The sequence below is a fragment of the Fukomys damarensis genome, unplaced genomic scaffold, assembly GCF_012274545.1.
Source record: "Fukomys damarensis isolate Sample0158 unplaced genomic scaffold, DMR_v1.0_HiC HiC_scaffold_7, whole genome shotgun sequence".
NCBI classification, from domain to species: domain Eukaryota; kingdom Metazoa; phylum Chordata; class Mammalia; order Rodentia; family Bathyergidae; genus Fukomys; species Fukomys damarensis.
In genome coordinates, this window is record NW_022900919.1 from 3,222,583 (window position 1) to 3,247,560 (window position 24,978).

The window sequence follows — 24,978 nt, forward strand, 5'->3', positions numbered from 1 at the left end:
TTACTCAGGAAAAGGGAGCTGTGCTCTGTCATCATGTTCTAAAACATAAAAGAACTGAGTAAAGTACGATAAAAAATAAGTGTTCAGTTCCAAGCAGGATTTAGCAAATATCTTTTGGAGAAATTGTTTCAACTCATTTAGAACTCCAAAGAAAATGAAGCAAGACTGCATTCCTCTAACCTCCAACCACGGTAGTGGCATACTGTCTCGTCATTTGTAATACTTAAATCTTTAAGGCAGATTTGTTCACTAATGCACCTGGGAGATTAGTAGTTGATGAGTTCAGTCACTTAGAGTATAAGAAAACGAGGGGCTAGGAATGCAGCCGACTGGTACGGTGCTTGCCAAGCAGCACCTATGTGAATTGATAAATACGAAGATGGAAAGGATAATGGTTTGAGCAGATTTACAAAGCAGAGGTAGAATAGTGAAGATGACCCTAATTGATTTGTGGGAGCCCCTGCCACACTTTTTAACAAAGGTTCCCAGATGAGGTTTCATAAGCTTTAAGTGACAATTTCCCACACTGTCATGCATTCATGTTGGAAAGGTTCTCACCAAAAACATAAGTGTGTAAACTTTTAACAAAACATGGTAAAATCTGCAGCGTTGCTGTGGTAGACGCTGCACACCAGAGCTCTTCTCCTCCACAGTCCCGAGTGAGTGATGCACTGTGGGTGACCTGTGTGATTCTGCAGGCTTCCTCACTGACCACGGAGTCGATGTTCCTGCAGCCTTACCCGGTCCTGGAGTTTCTTAGTCCAGTGCCAGAAGGCAGCTCTGGCCGCTACTCAGCCCTGCCCCGTGGCACTGCCCCTGGCCCTCCGTGCAGGTCCCTAACCTCATCCTCGCCTCCTCAGGGGGGCACACGAAGCCTGCACTGTAACTGCCCCTTGCCTTCCTTCCCCTCTGCAGTTGTTCCTGTCTGCCTTCTATTCCCCACCTTTTGCTCCTGCTACAACCTTCATTTACCATGTATTTTCTACTTCCTGCCCTTCTCCTTCTGCTTCCTCCTCCTCCTCTCCTCCTCCTCCTCCTCCTCCTCCCCCTTGTTCTTTCTATCCAAGTGTAGTGCATTAATCGGTGATCAGTTTAAATACATACCGCTCTGCTTGGTCTTCCTTAAGCTTCTCTGCTGATTCTCCTTTGGAAAACTTTGAATTGTATCTTGTATTGTTTACTCTCACACTTATGGAAATCAGACATTCAGTAAAGATCATTTGAGTGAATGTATTTGTTTATAATCATGTACTCAAGATTTTTACAGAATCACCAAACCCCCAATACAGGTTCTCCTTGAAAGTCAAACAGGAATGAGAAAAAAGAAAATAGGTTATTTTCATTAGGCCAGTTATCCATCATTCACTATTTAAATCTACTGAACTTTTCAAAAATCCTTGACCAATTAGTGAAAGTGTTTATAAAGTGAATTTGTAAATTGTTTATTGATACTTCCATCCAAAAAAGTTAATCCAAACCTGAAAATATGCCTTGTTAAGGTTTGCAAGAAAGAACAGGGAGGGCAGATTGAAAAGGATCCACAAAGACAGAGAGGAAGAAGGAAAGAGGAAATTTTTGCACTTCTTCAATGTGCCATTTCGGAGCTACAAGATGACAAGATACTTCATTTTGACGTCACTCAAATAAAGAATTCACTGTAGTGGGTGAATGTCTACGTGTGTCCCATTGCTGTGAGACTCACAAGGATTTATAGTGGAATTTCAGGAAATACAGAAACATTTTTAAAATAAGTGCAAACTTGGATTAGTTTAGATCTTTGAAATTCTTTTGATTAAAACTTGAAAATGTAATTGGCCTTCTAAATAAACTTCAGAAATATTGTAAGGATTTGGTTTACTGAACTGTTAAACATAATCAATTAAAATTTCAATCTGAACAAATCTCAAAAATATTTAATAAAGTAAATACTGTATCATTTCTTATGAATGAAATTAAAACCAATGGTTGACAAGGAAATTTTTTTTACTGTTTCATCTAATTTCTGTTCAGTTAAACATGCTCAGTATACCTATTCCTAAACTATTCAAGATGTGCCTCAAAAATTCATTTAATGTCCTTAAGAAATCTGATTTTAATTGATAAAAAAAACGCCAGACTTTCTAATAGGCTCCAAATAATGTAGTCCTTGAAAAGATTACACTTTTTCTCATGTCTTCATATTTTATAACACACTTTTCATAAAGAAGCATCTGTAACTTGAATGCTCTCCATAACATTTCTGTATGTGCACATGTAAAAATATTAAAAATATATATGAACAGCTAAGTGAATTATCAGAAAGTTTCAATCCTGTAACTACCATGAAGGTGAGTAGGGCATTTTGCTACTCTGTAAGTCCCCACTGCGACTCCCCCTTCTTTATTCCCCTCCCTCTTTCCCAACATAACCACTGTCTTATTACTGTATGGTTAGTTTTGCCTGGCTTGGAACCTGCTTTAATGGCACGATAGAGTTTGAGTATTTTGTGACTGCTCCTTAACTCAACCTCATGTTCAGGAAACCCATCTGTGTGCTGTGTTTTGTTTATTTTCTGGGCTGGATGACGGTGTGAATAAATCATTTACACATGCATATGTACAAGGAGTGTAACCACGAGAGTCCTTGTGCCTGTCTTTCTGTGAACGTATTCACAGAGGTGTACATCCGGGAGTGGAGCGGTGACTGTTCAGACTCAGTTGGATGTGCCAGACTTTCCCACAGTGATGGCACAATGGGTGGGCAGCCCCTGGGTGGAAACTATCTGCTGGGAGTGCAGTGCTGTCCTGTGCTTTAACTTCCATTTCCCTGAGGACCAGGCCAGTGGAGCTGCTTTCCTGCTGGCCTGTTTGGAGGTCTGCTTTTGAGAATTGCTGCGTGGGCCTCTTTGTCAGTTTTTTACTAAGTTTGGAACTCTTTGTATATTACACACGCAGGCATATTAGAGTTTGTGTGTGTTATAGGAGTAGGCTCTGCACATTTGTGTCTGCTCTCCCAGGCACGTGTTTAGGGGATGCTGTGCAGTATGTGGCAGTTTTCAGATTTTTCCTGAGCGCTGTGGGCTGCACCTCTCTGGCCCTGTGTGTGTGTGTGTGTGTGTGTGTGTGTGTGTGTGCATGTGCGTGCGCGCACACTGGGCCCCTCTCCACACTTGTGGCTCTCTTAGTCTGTGTACAGCATGGTACTCCCTGCATTCTCCACTTTAGAGGAGGTCTCTCTCTTTTGATTTATTCTGTTTATTCCTGGCTTAGATATTTTAATTCATTTTCCTCTCGATTTTGTAGTTGCATTATTAATTTTTATTTTTAAAAGGGTTGGCTTATTAGGACTGCATTAGTTAATTCAGTGAAAAGTGACACCAGTGTTGACTCTTCGAATTTGTGTCCTTTTTATCTCTCCATTTATTTAGGTTTTTAATTTGTTTCTACTTCCCTGTGTGGAAACTTCGCACATCCTTCTGAAATTTCCAAGATATTTGATATTTTCTGATGCTATGAGTATTTTACACATAATTTCTGGTTGTTGCATATTTAAAAGAAAAAATATTTTACATTGAATGACCTTACTAACATACTGCTTTGAATAATTTGCTTGAGATAGGATCTTTACTCTCCCGGTGTAGGCAGCTTAGTGGTTTTTTGGCTGTTGCCAGTCCGTGTTTGCAGTCCGTGCTGTTTCCATTCCTTGTGTGGAGTCAGTGCTTGTACACAGCACACCTGCATTCCGTCCATCTGCAGTAGCCCCTCTCCTCCCCCTATCTCCTGATCCCATTCCCATTTGAGAAAAGTCTGTCTCCCTACTTCTGATTGTCTTTTATTTTGCTCTTTCTTATAATTTGGGTTTCTTATATAAAGCCATGTAACATTTAAGCTTGTGCGAATCCTCTCTCTTCTGTGTGCTATTGTGTTGTATTTGTGTGTCAAATCATACACAATGTTATTGTTATGTGAACTACCTTTTCACTGTATATAATTATATACTTCTTTTGTCCCTTTATCTACAAGTCTCTCTCTGTGAGTTTTCCTTCTGCCCAGAGAACACTTACACTCTGCTTTTGTCAATGCAAATTTCCTGGTAACAGATTTCTCATAGTTCTTAAAAATCTATATCCATTTTTTTTCATTTTATGGAAACATCCATATTTTATTTGTATATATATTTCTTTATTTTTAAAAATCTATATCACTTTTTCTTATAGGTTGAATTTATTAATGATAAGGATCTAGATAGATATTTTTTGTTTCTCCATGTGAAGATAATGGTTTCATTGTCTTTATCTTGTATTATATCTATTGACAGGATACTTCTAGGGCTAATTGGCACGAATTTGTTTGTGGTGTTGGGGATTGAACCCAGAGTCCTTGCACTGAGCTATATTCCCAGTGTGGGCTCGAATTTGAGATCCCTCCGCCTCAGCCTTCCAGAGCCCTGGGATTGCAGGTGTGCATCCCCATGTCCAGCTCTCATTGGCACTACTTTGAAAATAATCTTTTTCCCTTCGTCTTAGATGCCTTCATAGTGTTTCTCTCTGGTTTTCTTAAGTTGCGGATTTCTGTGTAATTACTCTGCTCGGTGCTCAGGAATCTTCACTGGCTGGAGGTCTCCCAGCAGTTTGATCCGTGCGCCATCATCTTCGCAGGTATTGCTTTATTCATTCTCTCTCCTCCGAGATCCCAGCTGCACACCTTGTTCTGTCCTCTCTGGACCCGTTCCTCTGTTCTGCCTTTTCACTCTGCTTTCTCCTCATGCTTTCTGAGGATGTTCTCTTCTCCTGACTTAACCTGCAGTGGGGACCGGGAGGCAGGAGAGCCTTTAGCAACTCCTGGTGAGCGCTGTCCTCTCACCAGGATTCGGGTAAAACCGAGTTCAGGCTCTGTGTGCGTGTGTGTGTGTGTGTGTGTGTGTGAGTCCGTCTGGTTTATCTTTGTATTTTAACAAAACTCTTCATCAGACCTGGATGGAGGTTTGATGGGACTGCCCCGCTTCCCAACCTGTCTCCAGGCACAAGTCTGTTAGATGTTCTGCTTAGCACCTTGTGCTCTTCGAAAACTGTACACACCTGCCTCCCCCTCAGTTTCCTTTTCCCCAGATCTTGGTACAGATTTTTGCTGTTCTTTTTCCTGCCCCGGTGACTTCAAGCAGATATATTTCAGGATTTCCCATGTTCCAGTCATTCCCAGCACAGACTTCTGTATCTATGACTTCTGTATCCATGGATTCAGCCAACCGAGGATCAGAAATATTTGAAGCAAACGTTGCACCTGTCCTGAATACGCCTGAACATGTACAGGCGTTTGTTCTGCGGTTCCCTAAATAATACAGTATAGCAACTATTCACATAGTTTTAGATATTCGGAGGGGTCTGTATATGATTTTAAGCCAGTGGAAGGGTATGTATATGTTCTCTGCAAAAACCACAGCATTTTATAAAAGCAGCTCAAATATCCATGGATTTTGGTATCTGGACCCAAGCCTGCAAAGGCGCCCAGGGCTTGTGTGTGGATTAACCATCCCACAGTACCTGAACACTGGTTTATTTTTCACCTCTTTGTTTTTTTTTTGTTTTTGTTTTTGTTTTTGTTTTTTTTGTACCAGGGGATTGAACTCGGGACCTTGCACTTGCAAGGCAGGCAGCAAAACCACTGAGCTGAATCCCGGCCCACCCCTCTAATTTATAAGAAGAGTTTATAGTTACCTCAGTACCTAGTTCTCATTTACTTTGGGCTATTAAATGTGAGAATTAAGAAAAAGAAAACTTGAGAAATATATTAGGGAATATAAATCCTTCGATTTTGTCCTTTGCTGGTAACGTGGTACAGAGGGAGTAGTTATCAGAACAGCATGCTTTTCAAGAAAATACTTTAGTGCTCAACATCAGGAGACCAGAGCCACTGGTTCACAGTAATAAGGTGTGGAAATGTGCACAGGGCACTGAAACAGTAGACAGATAGCGGGGTTGGAGAAAAAGAAATCCTGAATTAAATTTATTTAGACAAATACATTCAGCCGGCGGTCAGTACTCTCTGGGTGGGGGTGTTTCGCACTGCGGTGCTGGTGCCACCCACGTGTCCTGAGACCAAACAGTCACGGTGCTCTGGTGACCACGGCTGGCTGCTCCTGACTCCCTAGTTTCTTTGAGCTAAAAGAGTGGAATTTTTGCAAGACAGAGAAGATGACTTAGTGTTTCTTCAATGATGTAATGCTTCTGTTTCTCCTCTTTTTTCTGATATACATTTGGGTAGTGATGGATTCTGACTTTGTTTCAAAATACGCTGGCCAGGATTTGGAAGATAAGGAGAAGCATCCAGAAATGAATGATGGTGAGGAAGGGCAGTTAAGAGATGTGGATTTTTTTATTATTCAGATGTCAATTTTCAAAACATTTTTTCTGTGAGTAACAGCTTAATGCTTTTCAATTTTGATGAATTATAGTTTATCTGTTTGTGTCTCCCTTTATATTCTTTTCCTGCTTTTACAAATGAGGAAACACAGGATCTGAGAGGTGGGTCAGACTCCCAGGCAGCAAAATCCAACTAAAATATGAGGCTGTATTGTTCAAACACCTTGTTCTTTGTTACAACAACATATGGTCCAATGCTCTGGTCTTAACGACAGAAGACTTGGAGGGTGCATGCTGCCCACTGAAAATGTGCTTTTAGCTCCAATTCTGTGTTTCCTTTCTTTCTTTTATATATCATATATTTCCTTTCCCTCATACATATTTTCAACATATAACAAGGTGATAGCTTATGAGAGTGAAAACCTAAGTGACGCTAGTTTGAATTTGAGATTCTATTACAAGTAAAAAGTAGCTTCTAAGGGAACAAGATAGCTCCATAATGGACCTGGCCCCCAGAGCTTCCTAGGCTATGGTGGGGACCTCCATGGGGACCTTGGGGACCTCAGTGGAGAAAGGCGTGTGGAGGTAGGCAGCTCCTCGCAGTTACTAAGCTGGCCGCTCGCTCCTTCACAGCCTGTTGCAGTGGCTGGTACTGCTCTACAGAGCTGGCATGACACTCCCTGTGCATACTTGTATTTTAATGAGTTCTTCAAAAATGCTGACACCTAAGAGAGTTATATGAGTTCAGTCTGGACCGGTGACCCAGAGCCTTGACTGCAACATAGCTCCTAATGCATCTGAAAGGTTTGAGATCAGCATCTTTACTGGCCAGTTCTGCCAAGGAGGCTGTGATTTGGAATGCGGTGTTGTCCTCGGGGCTGTGCCTCTCCTGTTAGCTCAGCATCTGCTGGGGGATAGACTGCATCTGCACTGGCACAAAGGTAACAGACTTGTGTATATTTCTCATATATTTTAAAGGTTCTGTTGCCACCATGAGGGGTATGTCTTCCTGGAGGAGACTTATGGGTTCTCCATTTTAGATTATTAGCCAACAGCTGCGAGCATCTGGGAGCCCTTCCTGCAGATTTGGTGTATATCATGGATTCCATCTTGCTCTGGAAGGACTTTGTCTAACAGAGTTACAGAGAGATGTAATGTACTCTCTAGGCTGCTTGTCATACAGCAAAACCTCGTTCTAGAGGAATAGACAGACCTACTGTCTCAGGGAGTTCTCGAGTCCTCTAATAATCTGAGATCCCAGGGAATCTCACAGCTCTTCTGGGTCCTGCACCATGAAAGCGCTCCTTCCTCCCTGCCTGAAGGAATCCTATTCAGCTGTGAGCATCTCAGTCCACTCAGTGTGAAACCCACCCTAAAATCACTGACTCATGTGCCTGGCACGGATTCATATGTCCAGCGTGGTGTGCATTTCAGTTTTGGGAAGGCTGGTTCTGAGTGACTCTCCCCCACCCCCGGCAAAAGCCTTGGTGACTTTTGTACTCACCTTTGTTATTTGCTGTCCTCACCCTTCCCCTCTGAGTGAGGTGTGTGGGGCATAAGCTAGATGTTGAAATGTTCTGTTGCTTTGAAATGGCATTTAGCTTCTGACAGACAGAGTGTACTTGCTAGACAAAAACATAAGAAAGTGGTATGATTTCTTAATGCTAGATTCTGCGTCATAAGTATAGTGACGAATTTCCTGAGATTCATATATTTTTGAAATCAGATGAATATTCTCTTCTTAAAGGTCTCTGGCGATGCTCTGAGTCTTTGATTATGCAGTCCTGTCAGCATGCTGCTGACACAGAGTGAGTTTCCCAGCAGAGGCAGTTGTGTTTCACCTGTGGTGTTCAGTGTGATAGTTTCTCCAAAGGTACACTTTGGGAAACATTAAGAGATTTGAGTTGGAAAATGGAAATTTGGGAAACACTGTAAATTTCACTGTTGTTCAGAAATATTTGTCACTCTTTCCTGGGAAAGAATAAAAACATCCCCAGGCTGATCACATGAGGGCTGGCGGAGACTTTCTCTTACCAGTAGAGCAGGACAGGAAATATATGTGGCATTTCTCCCATGGCATCCAGCAGTCGTACACAGAACTAAGTGGATCTGTAGCGAAAAAGAAAAGAAAGCTTTGTCGTGAACTACCGAGAATTGAAGCTCTTTGTTACTACAACATGGTCTAACCTACTGAGTGATGGGTCTAATGAGAGAGCCGAGGCAGAGAGAAGAAACGGAAGCCACGGGGCCAGGACACCGGCGACTCCCGTCAAGTCACAAGCTAAGAGCACATCTTGAAGTCACTTCAAGACTGAATCTGCCAGGAGGTTTCAAACTAAGACTCAGGAGAGATGCTGAATCTTAGGTATATTAAATCAACTGAAGAGTCATATTAGGGCTGGGGATTTAGCTCAGTGGTTCTGGCGACTGCCGCGCAAGCGCAAGGACCTGAGTTCAATCGCCAGTACCAAAAAAAGAAAAGAGAAAAGAGTCACATTCATATCCCTTGTTTCACTCACGTAGTACACAGAGTAGAGGTAGTGGTGCCGACACTGCGGTGTGTGAAGAAACACATTCCTTTCACAAACTGCTAGGAAACTGCACAGCTCAGTAAAGATGATCTTAGCTTGATAATAATAGTGATTATACTTTTAATGAGAAGAAGTAATACAAGAAGGTGGCCGTCTACATTGAGAAGGAGAAAGACAGAAGATGTGGTGCCAGCTCAACACCCTGGAATGTGAACGAGGGAAGCTGTGCTTAAGAGCAGTGGACCGAAACAAGCAGAGGCAGGAAATGTGCACCATTGTTATGAGGCAGTGAGTGTCTCTTTGGCTACAAAAGGATATGCATAATGCAGAGAGTTGATGGAAAGTAAAACTGAAGTTAATTTGGGAGAACGTGAGGAAACTAAAATCCCCAGGTGAGCATTTTGGTGTTTGTGGAAAGCAAAGAGCCTCAGAACATCTCTGAGAGGTGAACGACGGTGTTGCCGCTGCGCTCCCATGAGGTGTACACGGGCCGGGGGCTGGAGGGGACGGGCCCACGATGCAGCCTCAGCGGCCCCTCCTGTCAGCGTTCCTGGTTTACATGGACCGACACGGGGCAGTGGGGCTGTGTTAAACCCGCACACGGGGAGGCGTGGCTGCGCTGACACTGTTGGAGAAACTGGCCAACCGTGGAGCAAAAGATCAGTGTACACTTCCACCTCGTTACACTCTGGCAGAGTTGCCAACTTCCAAAGTACTGGCCTGTGGGTAGACCCCTATTATTAACCTGCCCTGGCCTAAAAACAAATTTGAGAAAATGAATGGCACAGATGCAGTTACACGCAAAGCGAAGTGCCTACGTGTCTCCCGTTTAAACCCATTATAAGTTTTAGTACAAACGACTGAGGATGGGCTGTGGACACCACGAGCAAAGCTTAGAATATCAAACACTAAACTGGAGAGGTTAAAAACTGTAAGAGGAAAGAGATTAGAAAAATGAAACAATTTTGAGATAATTCACAAGATTTAATGCAGAGGAAAACAGGAGATATTCAGTTAAATTAATTAAAGGGACACATTATTCTCATGAAAATGAGCAGAAGTTAAGGGATGTTATGTAATACCACGTTTGCGGGCTGTGACAGGTGCTTTTATTAAATACAGGTAGTGGCAGTGCGCCTTGTCATGATTCTTTGGCAAAGTAATTTGACAGTACATATTGTCCTTGCAAGTCATTTCTTAGCATATTGATCTGAAAGGAATGTATCTAACTGTAGCAAAAAAGCTCTGATCACAGATACTTGTTTTATAAAAGTAGAAATCACCTAAATCTATAGCACTCAAGAAATAGTACCCCAAAACTACACATGTCATTCTATATATTTGATGGGAAATTGGAAGGAATTTAAACTTGTTTACACATAGTTTGTGACAACTATGAAAATATCTATGCTATGATGAACAGTACGTTATACGAATTTGATCAGCGCTTCACAAAGGAAGCTGTACCCATGCACACAGAAAAGACTGGAGGAAATCCCCTAGATTGTCATCTTTCATTGTGGTGTTTACTAGGTGACTTCTTGTATCCTTGGTGTAATTCTGCCTGAGAACGTGGTTGATAATAAAATAGGAAGCCAGGGGACAAAACTGTTCATCTTTTGTAACTAAGGCAATAGTCAATGTGAGTGAACCTGGTTGCTAAGTAAAAGAATGAGGACCTGGGGCAGAGGGAGTGGTGGACCATTCTGGGGATGCATGTGTGTGGGTGGCAGTAGACAAGAGGCACTTGGGGTAGAAGGAGACCCAGGGAGACGAGTCCCTTGAACCGTAGGGCCTTCCCTCTCAGGAAGTGTGAGCTCTCTCTCTGTGAAGGAGGGAGGGCAGGAGGCAAGGAAGTCATGAGAGACGTGTGTGGGAGAAGGCGTCACAGGTTAGACTTCCAGCACTGGCACCCAGGAGACAGGAGCTGACAGGATTGGAGCCGGCAGTGGGGTCTGTTGCAATGGACAGAAGGAAATGTAGGCTGCACTTGCTTTTTGTCTGGAAAACAGTATAACGTGGCACAGACAAACATCACCCTAAACACGGCCAGCTTCTTCCTCAATCTTAATGGCAGCACTGGAAGGATTTCCAGGTGTGCTGGTGAGACAGACAATCTGAGGCTCCCCTGGATTCGGCACACAGGACATGGGCAGGTGCCTCCCTTGGCCCGAGCCCTCTCCGTGGGCAGAACGCTGCTGCTGAGACTGACTGCCCTGCCCTGACTTCTTAGGCTGCCCGAGCCGTCCCAGCTGGTCTTTCAGAGCCGAGTGCCCAAACTGTACCCCAAACCCACTTACAGCCTGGGCACTGAGGGCTTAGTTTGGGAAGACAGTGGTTATCCCATGCTCAGCTGCTGGGGTCACCACCCTCTCTAGGGCCCAGCCTCTGGCTCCTCTGCTCAGGACCCTCTCGTGGGTGGAGGGGACAATGGGGGAGTCTCCCCTGCTGGGAGGGAGCGGGCATGCGTGAGGTGCAGACAGGACATTTGGCATGATGCTGTCTTCTGACCTAAAGTTCCCCATGGCTTTCTGAAGAACAGCTCTCCCCTGAGTGTCCAGCCCTGTAGTCCATTCACGTTACCTGTCACAAGTAGATAGGAGCACACTTCCCTCTCACCCCCGCCACGGACAGCACAAGGCAACAGGAGCACAGCCGGGCTCGTGGACCCGTGGAAGTCGAAGCCCAGCTTCCGTCCGCTGTGTCTTCTCCGCTACTCACCTGTCTCTTCACCGCAGGTGCCTACCCTCGACTCTCGCTGAGTTTCCGGTTGAAGAGAAACATCGGGTACTTCATCCTGCAGACATACATGCCCTCCATACTGATCACCATCCTCTCGTGGGTGTCCTTCTGGATCAATTACGACGCGTCTGCGGCTCGAGTCGCCCTCGGTACGTGCTTCCTCTAAGTGAGCTCTGTGTGTAAAGTGACCGCATCATTGCGGCATTAAAAGGGTTAGAGGTTCAACTACGGCTTTTTGACATCGTGACACCAGCCTTGCCCACATAGTCACTTTTTATCTCGGAACACTAATTTCATGTACAATCCCCTTGGTGTGTTAATTTAATTATAAAGCTGGAATGTGAATTTCCATGCCCGTGAAGGGAAATACGCTTGCAGAATATTTGCATAATACAACTATTTTTGACACTAATTTTCAAGCAAGGATTAACATCTCCTGCTCAACATTGTTCTGTGTCCCAGATGGAAGACTTGATTAATTGTGCATTCTTCTTTTTTAAGTCAGAAAAATAGTCAAATATTACGGAATATAATTGGAATTACAGAATTTAATGAGCATTAAAATAGGCAGTTAGACTCTGGGTAGTTCAGAAGAGCCTTAGTGATCTCTGCTGACCATTGGTTGCTTGACAATTTGGATTATTAGATGATAAATGATATATCTTATAGATCTCATTATTTTTCACATTTCATTTTGAAGGGAAAACTTATATTTTCAGAAAAATTACCTAGCTAATTATTATGAAACTTCATGAACAAAATAATGACTTGCATACATTTTAGGTCAGTACAGAGGTAATGAGCAATCACAGTACATTCATTCTCAGGTTGATTTTGACCCTAAAACTGTAATTAACAACAGGCATTTTAGAAATTGATGGAAAAGCACTACCAACATCCTTGCTGGTGCAGTGATTCAGGGTTCCGGCTATGCCTTCTTGCCTTCCATTCTCTGTTTCCAACATTTCCCAGGACTTCAGTTTCTTTCTCCATGAGGATGTGTGGATGTGGGTGTCCAGTTTAGATCCGGGGCACACCTTGCACACCTGTCCTCAAGATTAGATTTGCCCGGGAAATGAGGGAAAAAAATCAAGTGGCTATTCCTAAGGATAGAAGGCGAATTAAGAAAAGACTTTGAGAAGAATGATGTATCAACACACAAATTCTGCATTGCTATGTGTTTCTCTTTGTTGTTAGTATGCATTTGCAGTACATATTATTACATTGCTGTTTTGGAAGTGGTACATCGCACATCTTGATTCTGCTTTTCACTTCCTTCCTATCCCCAGCCTATCTCCTGGTCCTCTTCCCATTGAGAAAGTCCTATCTCCCTACTTCTCCCTACTTCCCGTTCTCCATCTTTTACTTTGCTCTTTATTTGTACTTTGTGTTTCTGATATAAGTGAAACCATATGATATTTAAGCTTGTGAGTCTGATTTTTTTCACTCAACGTTATGGTCTCTTTTCCTACGAGTGAATCCAGTGTGCCTTTCTTTATGGCAGAGTAGTACTCCACCATGTGTGATGGCCACATTTTCCCTATCTAGTCAAGAAAGGATGCTCATTGTGAAGAAATCAGATAATAACAAATGCTGGTGAGGCTGAAGGGGAAAAGGACACTTCCACATTGTCATGGGAATGTAAATTAGTGCAACCACCATGGAAGTCAGTATGGAGAGTCCTCAAAACACTAAGACTAGAAATTCCAGTGGACCCAGCTGTCCCCCTTCTTGGTCTCTTCCCGACAGAGTTACAGGCATCGTTTTACAGTGACGCATGCACACCATGTTTATAGCAGCACCATTCATAACAGCCAGATCTTAGAAGCAGCTTATATGCTATTTATTTCTAGTGGATGTGGAAGGCAAATTTTTCTTTAAAAGATATAACTAGGATTTCCCTGTAAATTTTACTTTTTAATATTACTAGATTATTCTTTGTTAAACTATGTCCTTCTCACCTGAAAATTTTAGTGACATAAGACATTTATGGGACAGATTCAAGTTTTATGGCATTGTTAAAATTTTTCTTTTAAGAAAAATAATATAAAATATGTAAACACAACTTGATAGGCGCCATCCCTAAGCCTGTCCAAATGGAGACTGGAGGGTAAGACTTGATGAGCTTCAGAGCAAATCTGCCGAGGAGAGTCTGTCCTTAGCGTGATCATTAGAGATGTATCAGGGGCCGAAGAGCCATGAATTTGGGGCATCACAGGGGTGAGGGGTACTGACAGCATGAATCCTGACTTTCCTAGCTACTGCAAGTTCTGTGCATCCTTAGTTGTGAAATGTTGTCTTCCACTATGTGAAACATCATCTATCCGGTAGTTTATACTCGCCCACCTCTGACACACCATGTGAAAATAGACCACTTTTCATTAGCAGGGCAGCATGATGAGACTGGACTGGGCCCCCATGACTGTGCTGGCAGCACAGAGTCCTCTGGCCAGAGCTGCTGTGGTCTCGTCCTAGAGGACAGTCAGGCTCTGATGGGTGTCAGAGGCCTGGAGGGGATGAGGGGTGGGGATGGGGGGCTGTGCCCAGTGTCAGGGGAGTGGGACGGGGCGGTCTGAGAGACAGCTAGGGTCAGAGGCTGTGGGCTGTTTTCAGAGCAGAGCCCAGAAGTCCCTCTTACAGGGATGAGGCCTCTTCTGACCTGGCTCTGCCTCTGGGATAGCTCAGTGCGGGATGCTATCTTTAGAAGGTTGACTTCAGAACCCTGAAGTTCAGTGATCAGTGAATAATATCAGTTAGCCTTTATTATTTGTATTAGAAGGATAAAAATACAATGTTCTGATCATGTGATGCAAATAAGTGATTTTTTTCTTAGCCATCTAGTATTTAATCATTTAATTTTGGTACCAGGGATCAAACCCGGGTCCTTGCACTTTGAAGGTGCCAGAACCACTGAGCTAAATCCCCTACCCGTCATAGTCATCTTTATAAATGTGGTTTTTCAACTATAATATTTCATGAGCATAATTAAGTAAGAACAAAGGCTAACAATTAGTAAAGAATCCTAACAGCCTGGTGAATATGCAGAGAACACGAAAGCTACGACCACCAAGCCCTTTCCTGTGCTGTGGTCAGGCGTTGCTCCTTGGGAGAGAGCAAATTCAGAGCAAGGCCAGCAACCTGAGGGCTCCTTAGTCCTGCTCTGAAATGCTGGAGCTCCTGCCAGCTGCCCCGTGTCAGCACACCATGGCCACTGGAGGCATCGTCTTTAGCAACAGCAGAGGCAGGAGTCTAAGGTGGTGCTAGCTTCGACCAGACACACAAGACTCTGCCTTGCCAACTCCTGACCACCACAGTCCACAGCTGTCCGCAGCATCCTAACAGGAGCAAAGTGGCAGGAGGGTTCACAGCCCGGAGCGCCGAATTCATCTGTTGCCATGGCTGTAACCCATCTGAGTACCGAACACCCAAGGCTGGGGAATGTATAAGGAAAGGCAGTTGATATCACTGAAAGCTGTGTATGTTTAGCAGCACGCCACCTACACCTGCGGGGAGCCGATGAACCTCCCACGGTGGCGTCCTGTGTAGAAGGCGTGCCAGTGGCAGTGTGTGTGCCGGGGCAGATCACATGGCAGAGCAAAAGCCAGAGAGCATGAGGGGCCTGTGCTGCTTTTTTGCAAGCACTGACTCTCTCAGAGGAGCTGTCCCAGGCAACAGCTTGCTCTCTTACAGGGCGGTGGCCCCAGAGATCTCCCACCAGGTCCTTGTCCACTATGAAGGCTCCACCGTTCCCCAAAACCACCATCCCGGGGACCAGTCTTCTGACACCCGAGCTACTTACTGGAGACACAGCCCCAGCCCAGATAAGAGTGGGCACTCGTGTTGCCCGCCATCCTGACGCCCCGAGCCTGTGCCAGGGCCCTGCCGTGCTCCTCGGCCTCACGGCCAGGCGGAGAGCAGGCGGGAAGCACTGGCTGCCTCTCCCTGTGTCCCCAGCCCTCCTTCCCGAGGCGGCGGAAGCACGTGTGAGTGGCTGGCTGCAGAGGCAGAGCATTGACTTCAGGCCTCCAAACCCTCTGGAGGGCAAGAGGCAGTAGCGGCGGTGGCAATCGCAGAACTTTTGCATAACAGTGAGAAAGCCTAATTTTGTAGCCTTTGCATGCTGTGTTCACATTTACTTGTAAACTGCAGTTATCCCATTGGCCACATTGAGCTTTTCAAGTCTCCGGGTGCACATGACTGTGATATTAAAGAAGAGTCTCAGAATACTCTGACTCTCAGACCCTCACACATCCTACAAGCCGACGCAGCTTACGTTACACAAAAGGAGTTTCTCAGACCCTCAGCCGGCAGAGCGAGGGGCGCCGTGTGGAGCTGTGGCTGTGCTTCCTTCGCACTCCGCACCCCGCCCCGGGCTGAGGGCACCCGCAGAGGACAGGGCGGGAATCCAGAGGGGTTCAGACTCGGGCGCAGACCATGTCTAAACCCCGGGGAGAGCTGGCCAGGGAACTGTGCCCTGGGGCCTTGAGGTGTGACCTCCTCCTGGGCTTGCACTGCCTTTTGACCTCAGTTACACCAATGGCTTTGCGGGTGGGTGGCGTGAAAGCTAACGCTGCACGCTGCTTCGGAGACCCCTTTCTGAGGGAAGGCCTGCCGTGGCGACGCAGAGAACTTGTTGTGCACACTGGCTCTGGAGGCAGCTGATGATCACACTCGGCGTCCAGAGAGCCAGTAGAAAAGAAACGGTCCCTGAGCAGCCTGGCTTCTTCAGAGTTCTTAGCACTCTCAGGTGCAGTCGCCAAGAGCCTGGAGGGCAGCGGGGGGCAGCCTGGGCTTTGCCTGCAAGCATCATCGCTCCACTGAGCCCAGCAGGCTATGGCCGAGGCCTGGAGCCTCCAGTTATTTAATGTGGGGGTCCTTTAGTAGCAAGAACTGCATCTGTTGCTAAGAGAGGGAGAGCTGCACAACGCCAACCTCATCTGCCTAAAAGCTAAACTGAGCACAGGGAAGCAATGAGACCATTCCAAAAATGCTCAGTTAAGAGTTCAACCAAATAGCAAGCAAGAAAGAAGGATGCGCTGACGGGCTGTCCCAGAGCAGGATAAGGATCTGAGACGTAATGGTGCCCTCACTGCGTGGTTTGAGTAGACAGACGCCTTCCTGGTAGAGCGGGGTACTCTTTAACCCCGTGAGACCGTCTGCCTGCAGGGCCTTTATGCAACTGCTCCTTTCTCTTTGAACTTGGGACTGGACCTCATGTTCAGTAATCTGAGAGCTCATTGCCCAGTCCCGGCTTCCAGTGGGCACTGGGAGAAAGGACTTCCTTCCTTCCTGGACAGTGGTCCCTCCGCCTCGGGCCACATGGATGCCCCTTCCTGCAGTTCCTGGCCCAGACACTCAGTGCTCGCTGTTAAGCTCTGGATTTGCTTTCCTTTGCCCTCCCTTCACAAGCAGTAGTGCTCCTTCTCTCAATCCCACGTTCTGTGTGGCCCAGGCTGGTGGGCAGGGTGCGTCCCAGACTGGCGCTGTCCCTGTCTGCGGTGTGACAGGCGCTCTCCGCCTTCCCGTCGCCCAGTGGTGCTCCGTCCACTCCTCCCAGAGCTTTAAGTGATCTGAGAAAATGTGAAGGGAAAGGAGGACAGGCGTGGCAAAGGCACAGCCCCGCTCACTCGCTGCTTGTTTCCTAGGGATCACAACCGTGCTGACCATGACCACCATCAACACCCACCTTCGGGAGACCTTGCCCAAAATCCCCTACGTCAAAGCCATTGACATGTACCTCATGGGCTGCTTTGTCTTTGTGTTCCTGGCCCTTCTGGAGTACGCCTTCGTCAACTACATTTTCTTTGGAAGAGGCCCTCAAAGGCAGAAGAAGCTTGCTGAGAAGACAGCCAAGGCGAAGAATGACCGTTCCAAGAGCGAAAGCAACCGGGTAGGCCCTTCCCCTGCCCTGTCCCGTCCCTCCCCTGTGGCGCATGGGCTCTGCATGCACCTGTGCGCCTCTCACAGCACACAGTTGGGGCTGCTTATGGCAAGCCAGTATTTCCCTGTGGTTCCCATGGAAACATGAGTGCTGGTGGTGGAGGAGCCAAACTCTTCCTATTTTCTACTCGATAGAACAGAACAAGGCATTCTAGAATGAATGAAACTCCGGGGTGGTGGCACACACCTGTAACCCCAGCACTCTGAGGCAGGAGGACCCAAGTTTGAGCTCAGTCTGGGCAACATAGTGAGACCTTGTCTTTAAAAATAAGTAGGAGCTGACATGGAGCTCAGTGTGAAGGCCCTGGGTTCATTTTTTAGTATTGGAAAAGAAAGGAGAGAAACTCAGAGGTGTGGGGGCCAAACACAACACATGGAAGCTTTTTCCAAAGTGTTTCCATATTGCTGTAGTTGTCAGATTACCAATTTGGGTTTGATCGTCCAGCCCGCTGGCACGGAGCCATGGAGGAGGTGGGCACCTCGCCTGGTCACCTCCTGTTTGGCCAAGGTCCCTGGGGAAATCCACAGCACACAGGGCGAGCAAGGCGGAGGCGGTGATGGGCCTGGGTGCTCCCTCAGATCTACCTATGCTCGGCCAGGTCCCCGGGTGTCGCCCCTCAGGCTGAGGACACCCTGCCCCCGGAAGCCCCTGGCTGCTTGTGGTGCTAAGAGCGGGGCACAGACCAGTGCCACCTCCTGCCACCCAGCTCCACCTGCAGTCATGTCCTGCCCTGAGCATGGGACTTGGTCACCACTAAAGGCAGTGTTTTATTGCAATTGTAAACAATACTTGAAGGAAATGGCAGCGTCTATATAATTTTTCTCATTTATCCTTCTGACTTTTTCATCTCAGTCTTCAACAACATACTTCTACCCGTTTACAGATTGAGTTCATTTCCACATGTCCAGTGCTCCTCGCTGAAACTAACCTAAGAGGTTTCCCGCACCTTCCTGGGCCCTGGGTGTGGAACGGTCTGCCCCTCTCAGGAGCGAGGCTCTCCTCAGCAGGCTGCCTGCCTGACGTGGTCCAGAGCAGGTCCCAGCTGCTCATGAATGAGTGGGTCCTGTGAAATGAATGCACATGGCTCCCTTCTGCTGAGCAAAACATAAATAGAGTTGGTCAGAAAAACCCAGAATCTGTGAATAAAACCAGGCTTCCCACAGGCAAAATTATCTTGAATTTCTTCCTGGAAAATATCTTCGGTTCCAGACTGTTCTGTTTCTAAGGAGGTCTGCATCCTACTGTGAATACACAATATGGCGTGGCTGTGGTGTTGCCAAGGAAACTAGAATCCATCACATCACTGTTTCCATGACAGAGGCACACGCGTGTATACCCGTGCACGTGTGCATGTACACACACACACGCGCACACACACACACACACACACACACAATGCTGTCTTTCCAAATTCCCACAGAGTATGAATTTGTTTCCTTTCTTCTAAATGAGACTGTTTAGAACTGTCAAACTGTTGGTTATAGAAATATCTTTCTAAGTATAAAGCATAAAATTTTAAACTAAAAGAAAAAAAAGCCCTTTAACATCCACAAAGAAAATTAGCAGAATATAAGAATTTTAAGTTGGATGCAGAATGTTGTTGATTCACAAGTCCATTTTTATTGTTAGTTTTTCTAAAAATTTCCCTTTTGTCCCAGCAATTTTGGTAAAGTTTTCCTAGGTTCATATTTTTTAAAAATCTATAATTGTAGGTTTAAACTCAACATAACAAATAACTATGTGCATACTAATTTTTTTTTATTTTTTGAGACAGGGTCTTGCTATGTAGTTGATACTGACCTGGAACTCACTATGTAGCCCAATCTGGTTTCAAACGCAGTGATCCTCCTGCCTCAGCCTCCTGAGTGCTGGGATTACAGGCATGCACCACCACGCTGGGCTCATGCATACTGATTTTGAAAGTCTATTTGTTGCTCTAAAAGATAAGCATCAGAAAGTGTCCCTGGGCCAGGGTTGGAGCTCAGTGGTAGATTGTTTGCCTAGTAGGCATGGGGCCCTGGCTTCCATCCCCAGTGCCAAGCAAGTTTGTAAAACTTGCTGACTGCACCTGAGGATTCACAGGTAATTCTTAAGTACCAGCGAGCCTCTCCAAAAGTTTATATCAAGTGAGGTAGTTGCATTCAAGAAAAGTGAGAGACGGAAGGAGGGAACCACTGTTCTGTCATGCAGAACAGAAGTGTCAGGACAGCTCGAGCAGTGCTCATTATTCTGCAGTGATGGCCCTGCGGATTGCTTGTCTGCAGGGCCAGCCGCAGCCCACAGCTCCCAGCAGCTGCTCGTGGGCAGCAGGGACTTGGTTTGTCATCTTTCTGCGACCACTAAGGTGTCCAGGGAGACGAGTGAGGAAGACAGTGCCTCGGGGGTGTTGTAGCCACCAGGAAAGGCACTGTGTGACCCAGATGCATCCAGCACAGGAATGCGGTGATCTTACTGTATACCAGGAGTTCGTTTTCCTTAGGCTCAGTGGTTATATAATATTTTAATTCAGTAATTGAGTCATGGGTGGTCACAACGTCCACATACCCACTTAATTTCCTCTCAGACCAGTGGTACAATGTAAGCCCTGACTTTGCTTGTGCACGCTGTTTGTTCTGAGCCGTTCTACCTGGGGATCAGTCCTTGCAGCCCACACGTTAGAGTTACAAGCCTTGTGGTATTTTACGAGTTGACCAGTTGATATTTACATTTCACGAGGTGGCAGAAAGTCCCAATTCTTGCCAAGAAGTCAGAGTTGCAGACTCAATGTCATTTTATAAAGAGCAAGATTTCATTCATCACATCATGGATTCCTTCTAGCTCTTCTAAAACTAGAATTGTTTACTTAACTGGAGCTGCGACGTAAGTAGAGAATGAGATGTCCACAGTGACATCGTGTGGGACAAAAATGAGAGTCCCTCTGTGATGTATTCCAGCTGAGACGTTTTAGGTTTTGATGGTTTCTTCCTGTCAAGGTTGTAGAGCAGGGAGAAAACTACATTGAAATTGACAATTCTAATCCTAGTAGGTATGAGGTGGACTCTTTGATATAACATATTCATGAAATAATTGAAAAATTGCTAGTTATCTGTCATTCTATAAAGTGCATTTCAGCTCTGTATTTCACTCACACTCTTTTTCTATTTTAAGACTTATATTCCAGATTATACAAAAAGATTGCCACCTCTTTTGGAAAATTTTGTTTTAAATATTTGATTTCTAAGATTTAACAGATTTTAATAACCATTAACCTTTTCAGGGAAAAAACCTGCCAAAATTTTTGGTATAAATTTTCTAGATGTTGCTTCACATATAAATGAAATCCAAGTGAATGTAAAACTATAAGTAAGGGAGCTGAACTTATTCTGCACTAAGTTCTTATTGATTAATTCATTATATATTGAAGTTCCTCTGCACGCTGGAGTAAGTCCTACCCCAATTATTGTTTCTGTTACCAGTGTTTGCCCACTCAGAAACAATAATGTAAAATGTTATTGTTCGAGTCCTACCTTGGGAGATCTCTGTACTAAGACAGCTGTAAGTTAGTCACACCCGTCTCAAACTCAAGAGCTTTAACTTTGTAAATTGTTAATGGTGTTCTCGGAGGATCGGGCGTGGCTTCCCTCAGGCTTGGCTTCTTTCACTGGACTTCAGAATCGGAATCTTTGACTCCCACCTCCACAGCACGAGCCATACATACTGGGGAAAACAGGGCACGGGACCATAAAAATGTGTCACCAAGTCCTGAAGACGCAGTTCAACTCAGTTGACTCATTTCTGTGTCTTCCGCGCCTCCCTGTGTGGTCCCTGAAGCATCCAAATGTGTTTAATCTCTTGGGCATCCATCCTCCTGCTCTTGCCGCCTAGAATTCTTTCTTCCTGTTCAGCGTCTTCCCTTCCTTCAAGACCCAGGCAGACGCTGTCTTCCACGGCGCTTCCCTGCCGCTGGTCTGCATCCTGCCTGGTCATTCCCTAGCCCGGAGAGCTGATTCTGTTCTGTTCTCCCCACTTGCATGCCACACGTGTTGTGCTTGTGAAATGGCAAATCACTTACAGTCCTTGTGTGGCCAAGCCTTCCCCTGCTAGGCAGCATCCACTTCCCTGGATCTGCCAGGCTCTGCGCCCCGTGACTGGGTGTGGAAATGCTCTGCTCATCCCGAGTTTGGAGCCTCAGGCTGGGAGCTCTTCAGTGCGTGCTGAGTCCGAGAGAAGGACGTGGGTCACAAGTGCCATCCTCTCAAAGCCACGCACAGCTAGGCCATCAGAATCATGAAAGTTCATCATTCCTTTAAGAATTTACATTTCTTTCCTTGTTATTTTGTTCTGCAGAATTGTTAGTTTGAATCCTTAGAATTTGATAGAAAGGAGCTTTTTGTGTGTTTATTTTTGAGAACTAGAAATAAGATGACATTGTAAAAGTGTATTGAAAAGGCAACACGTGATGTTCCATAATACCTGTTTCTAGTCCTTTGAAGCTGTCTGCTGCTAGACTCCTTGATGTTTGGGGTTAGGGTACTCTTGGAGGTGTCTTTGGCCCAGCCTAGCCCCAGGCAGAATAAGGCGCTGTGGCAGGTGTGTGCTGATGATGACTGGTGTGAACAGTCCCAGGTCCTTATCTGCAGGCCTGAAGGCAGCCCCTCCTGCTGCAGTGGACCGCCTCTCCTTTAGCTCGCAGTCTTCTCTTGGAAACATTACATGGTATTGGAAGAACATCGCTCTGGAGAGAAATAGTAGTTTCTGGGCTTTTTTCTACCTTAAAAGAAACCGTTTAGTTTTCTGAGATTCTAATTTCTAATGTAATAAACTGCTTATTACTGGAAAGAATGAATTCTTCATTGCTACTTTCTAAAGAATCCCAAACATGTTCCATCTTTGGTTATTCTCTGACTCAACTTCAGACAGGTTTTAAACAGATCAACTTACCATTTATGTAGAACACTTTACAGTGCTAGACATGTTGAGTTTCTTTAACGCGGACTGATTCCATCTCCCTGCGTGGTAAGCAGTGTGTTTTCTTGTGTGATGTTTGCTGGGGTGGGGCTCACATGCGCTCCTGCAAGCTGAGATGGTGCAGCAAACTGAATTCACAGGACCCCAGAGGTCCCCTCCCTCTCCCTGCATCCTGTCTGGGACGAGAAGCCCCGTGTCCTCTCCCATCCAGATCACTGCTTCGGAGCTGTGTCCCCAGATGCCACCTCACCCCCACTTCTGGGTGCTGACCGGGACCCCTGCTGGCAGCTCATCCCGTCTCAGGAGCGCCTGGACTGGTCTCAGGCTCCTCTTCCCGCGTCTTCATGGCACCTTGAGAGACTCCGTCTGCCAGACCTCTGGGTGAGTCCCTGGCCCTGAAGACAACAGACAGCATTTTCCACCAAGAGACTGCCCATCCTTCAAGGGAAGGTGACACAAAGAACAGATACGCAACCAGAGTTTCAAAGCCCTACTTTACAGAACCCCAGTGCTCTTGGTACTTTTGAGATACAACCATCATTGGAATTTTCCCTCCAAAGGATAAGAAATAAGGAAACCATGATATTTTTCTGTCATTGCCACTGCTCCTCGGGACGTGTCTTGTGAAGGCCCCCAGCACGCACAGTGTATCATCTTGGGCCTCCTATCTCAGAGCTCCAGCCTGCTTGCTGCCTTCCCTTCCCGGGAGATTGAGAGCCCCACGGTGGTGCTCTTCGTCCTGTAGTTCCCCCACAGCACCCTTTGGCACCAGCAAGCAACCTGCAGGCTGCTGACCTGCCGGCTGCAGCGTGGGAGTCCAGCTGTGGGCTCACACAGCACCCGAGCACATGGGCCCCGGGTGGGTCCCAGTCTAGGGACTGTCTGTCACTCCTTCCTGCCCTCAGAACTGAGGAGCTGCAGAACCAACCAGGTGGGAGCCAAGCGTGTTGCTGCTGCCGCTGCTGCTGCAGACTCGGAGGGAGACCTAGCAGAAATATGGGACCTGGCCGTCACCATGGCCAGAGGGGACAGTTATCTGAAACTCTGGGCATGTCCCCAGACTTCCCTACAGGAAACGGAGCCCAGTGCAGTGTACGCTAACTAGGGCCCCTCTTGTTACTGCTTGTATCAAATCTTGACTTTTATTCAGTCTTGCAGTATTAGGCTGTGCTTCAGAAATATGTCATGTTTCTACTTAGAAACTGCTTTTCCATCTTTTTATTAAAATGTGCAGTTGAGATTCCTTAGCATGACATACAGAATACCCCGCTGGCCCCTTGCTGGCCTGCCTCCCGCTCACCACGAGGCCCTCTCCGATGCCTGTAAGAGGCTGAGGGCGACACTGACAGGGCCACGCGGTGCACAGAGGCTGGGCCGGGCGGGCCTTCAGTGTGCCGCACTTTGGTCTTTCTGCTTTCTCAGGGACTCGCTTTCCACTCTGCTAGTGCGCCTTTCTCACAACACTTAGTCGCCAGACCTTCGCTTATAATTCTGTTCCTACTCTTTGTCTGACAATGTGTACTTTCCCTCCCTGCTTGGGAATCGCACTTGGGCTCTCACATGTACTAGGCAAAGCCCTACCACTGAGCTTTCCCCGGCCGGCGGTGTGCTCCTGTCCCCTCCCTCTGCTCCCTCAGTAGTGCCGAATGACCACAGCTGAGCAGGGTTAGGCCACGTCCGCTGTGGCGTCACAGAGCCCCCGTCGGAAGTGCAGAGCCTGGACCTTCGGGCCCTCCACGCACGGCTCCCAGACCCACGGCACTCCTGCCATCGCTGGGGCTGCCCTGTCCTCCTCCTTCCTTAACACCTCCCTGCAGCTCCATTCAGGGTGATCCAGTCTGCGAAAGCCGCGCCTTCCTCTGGTTTCCTTTCTCTGACTTTTGCTTGTGCCTCCAACTCACAGAATTTCTCTCCCGTGCTTCTGAAAATTCACACACCCAGGTGGGATGATGGGTACCTCTCTGTCCTGAGGTCGTCGCCGCACTTGCATCTGCAGGGTCCCTTTGCAGCCCCACGGTGTGACCCCTCGCCTGGCGTCCACGCGCCTCTCCTCCCGTGGTGTGCTCACACCCGCTGCTGTGCTGCCTTTCTGCCGCGGCCTCTGCCGAGCTCAGGCCGTCCCTGTGAGGGGCCTTCTCCTCCGTGCCCACACCCAGGCCTCCTCCCTGCACCTCGCCGCCTCCAGAGGAGTGAGTCACAGGGACAGCCTCGGGCAGTGAGCCGGTGGGGGTGCAGGAAGGCTCCGCACAGACAGAAGGACCAGGGGACTCTGCTCCAGGCCGGGTGGGAGAAGGGTGGGCGTGCACCCGGGGAGGCGGCCGCACAGGGTGGGCCACCACGCCTCACCCCACGTGCTCCGCTGCAGACCAGAAACCAGACCGCTAGCGTTGTCAAGAAAGGCCTGAAGCTCCATTTAGCACAGAGTAAAAGGTTGTTTGACTTTGGTTCCATTGGGGAAGAACTCTTGTCTGTTTTAAATG

General features: G+C 46.7%; 1 protein-coding gene across 1 annotated transcript in view; it reads left to right on the forward strand.

Annotated features, from left to right (window-relative positions):
* Positions 1–24,978, forward strand: part of Gabrb3 (gamma-aminobutyric acid type A receptor subunit beta3) — a 61,521-nt gene that overhangs the window by 31,694 nt on the left and 4,849 nt on the right. Inside the window, exons 4-5 of the mRNA XM_010612931.2 lie at positions 11,607–11,759; positions 17,256–17,500. Coding sequence (XP_010611233.1) covers positions 11,607–11,759; positions 17,256–17,500 — 398 coding nt within the window. The remainder of the gene's footprint in view (positions 1–11,606; positions 11,760–17,255; positions 17,501–24,978) is intronic.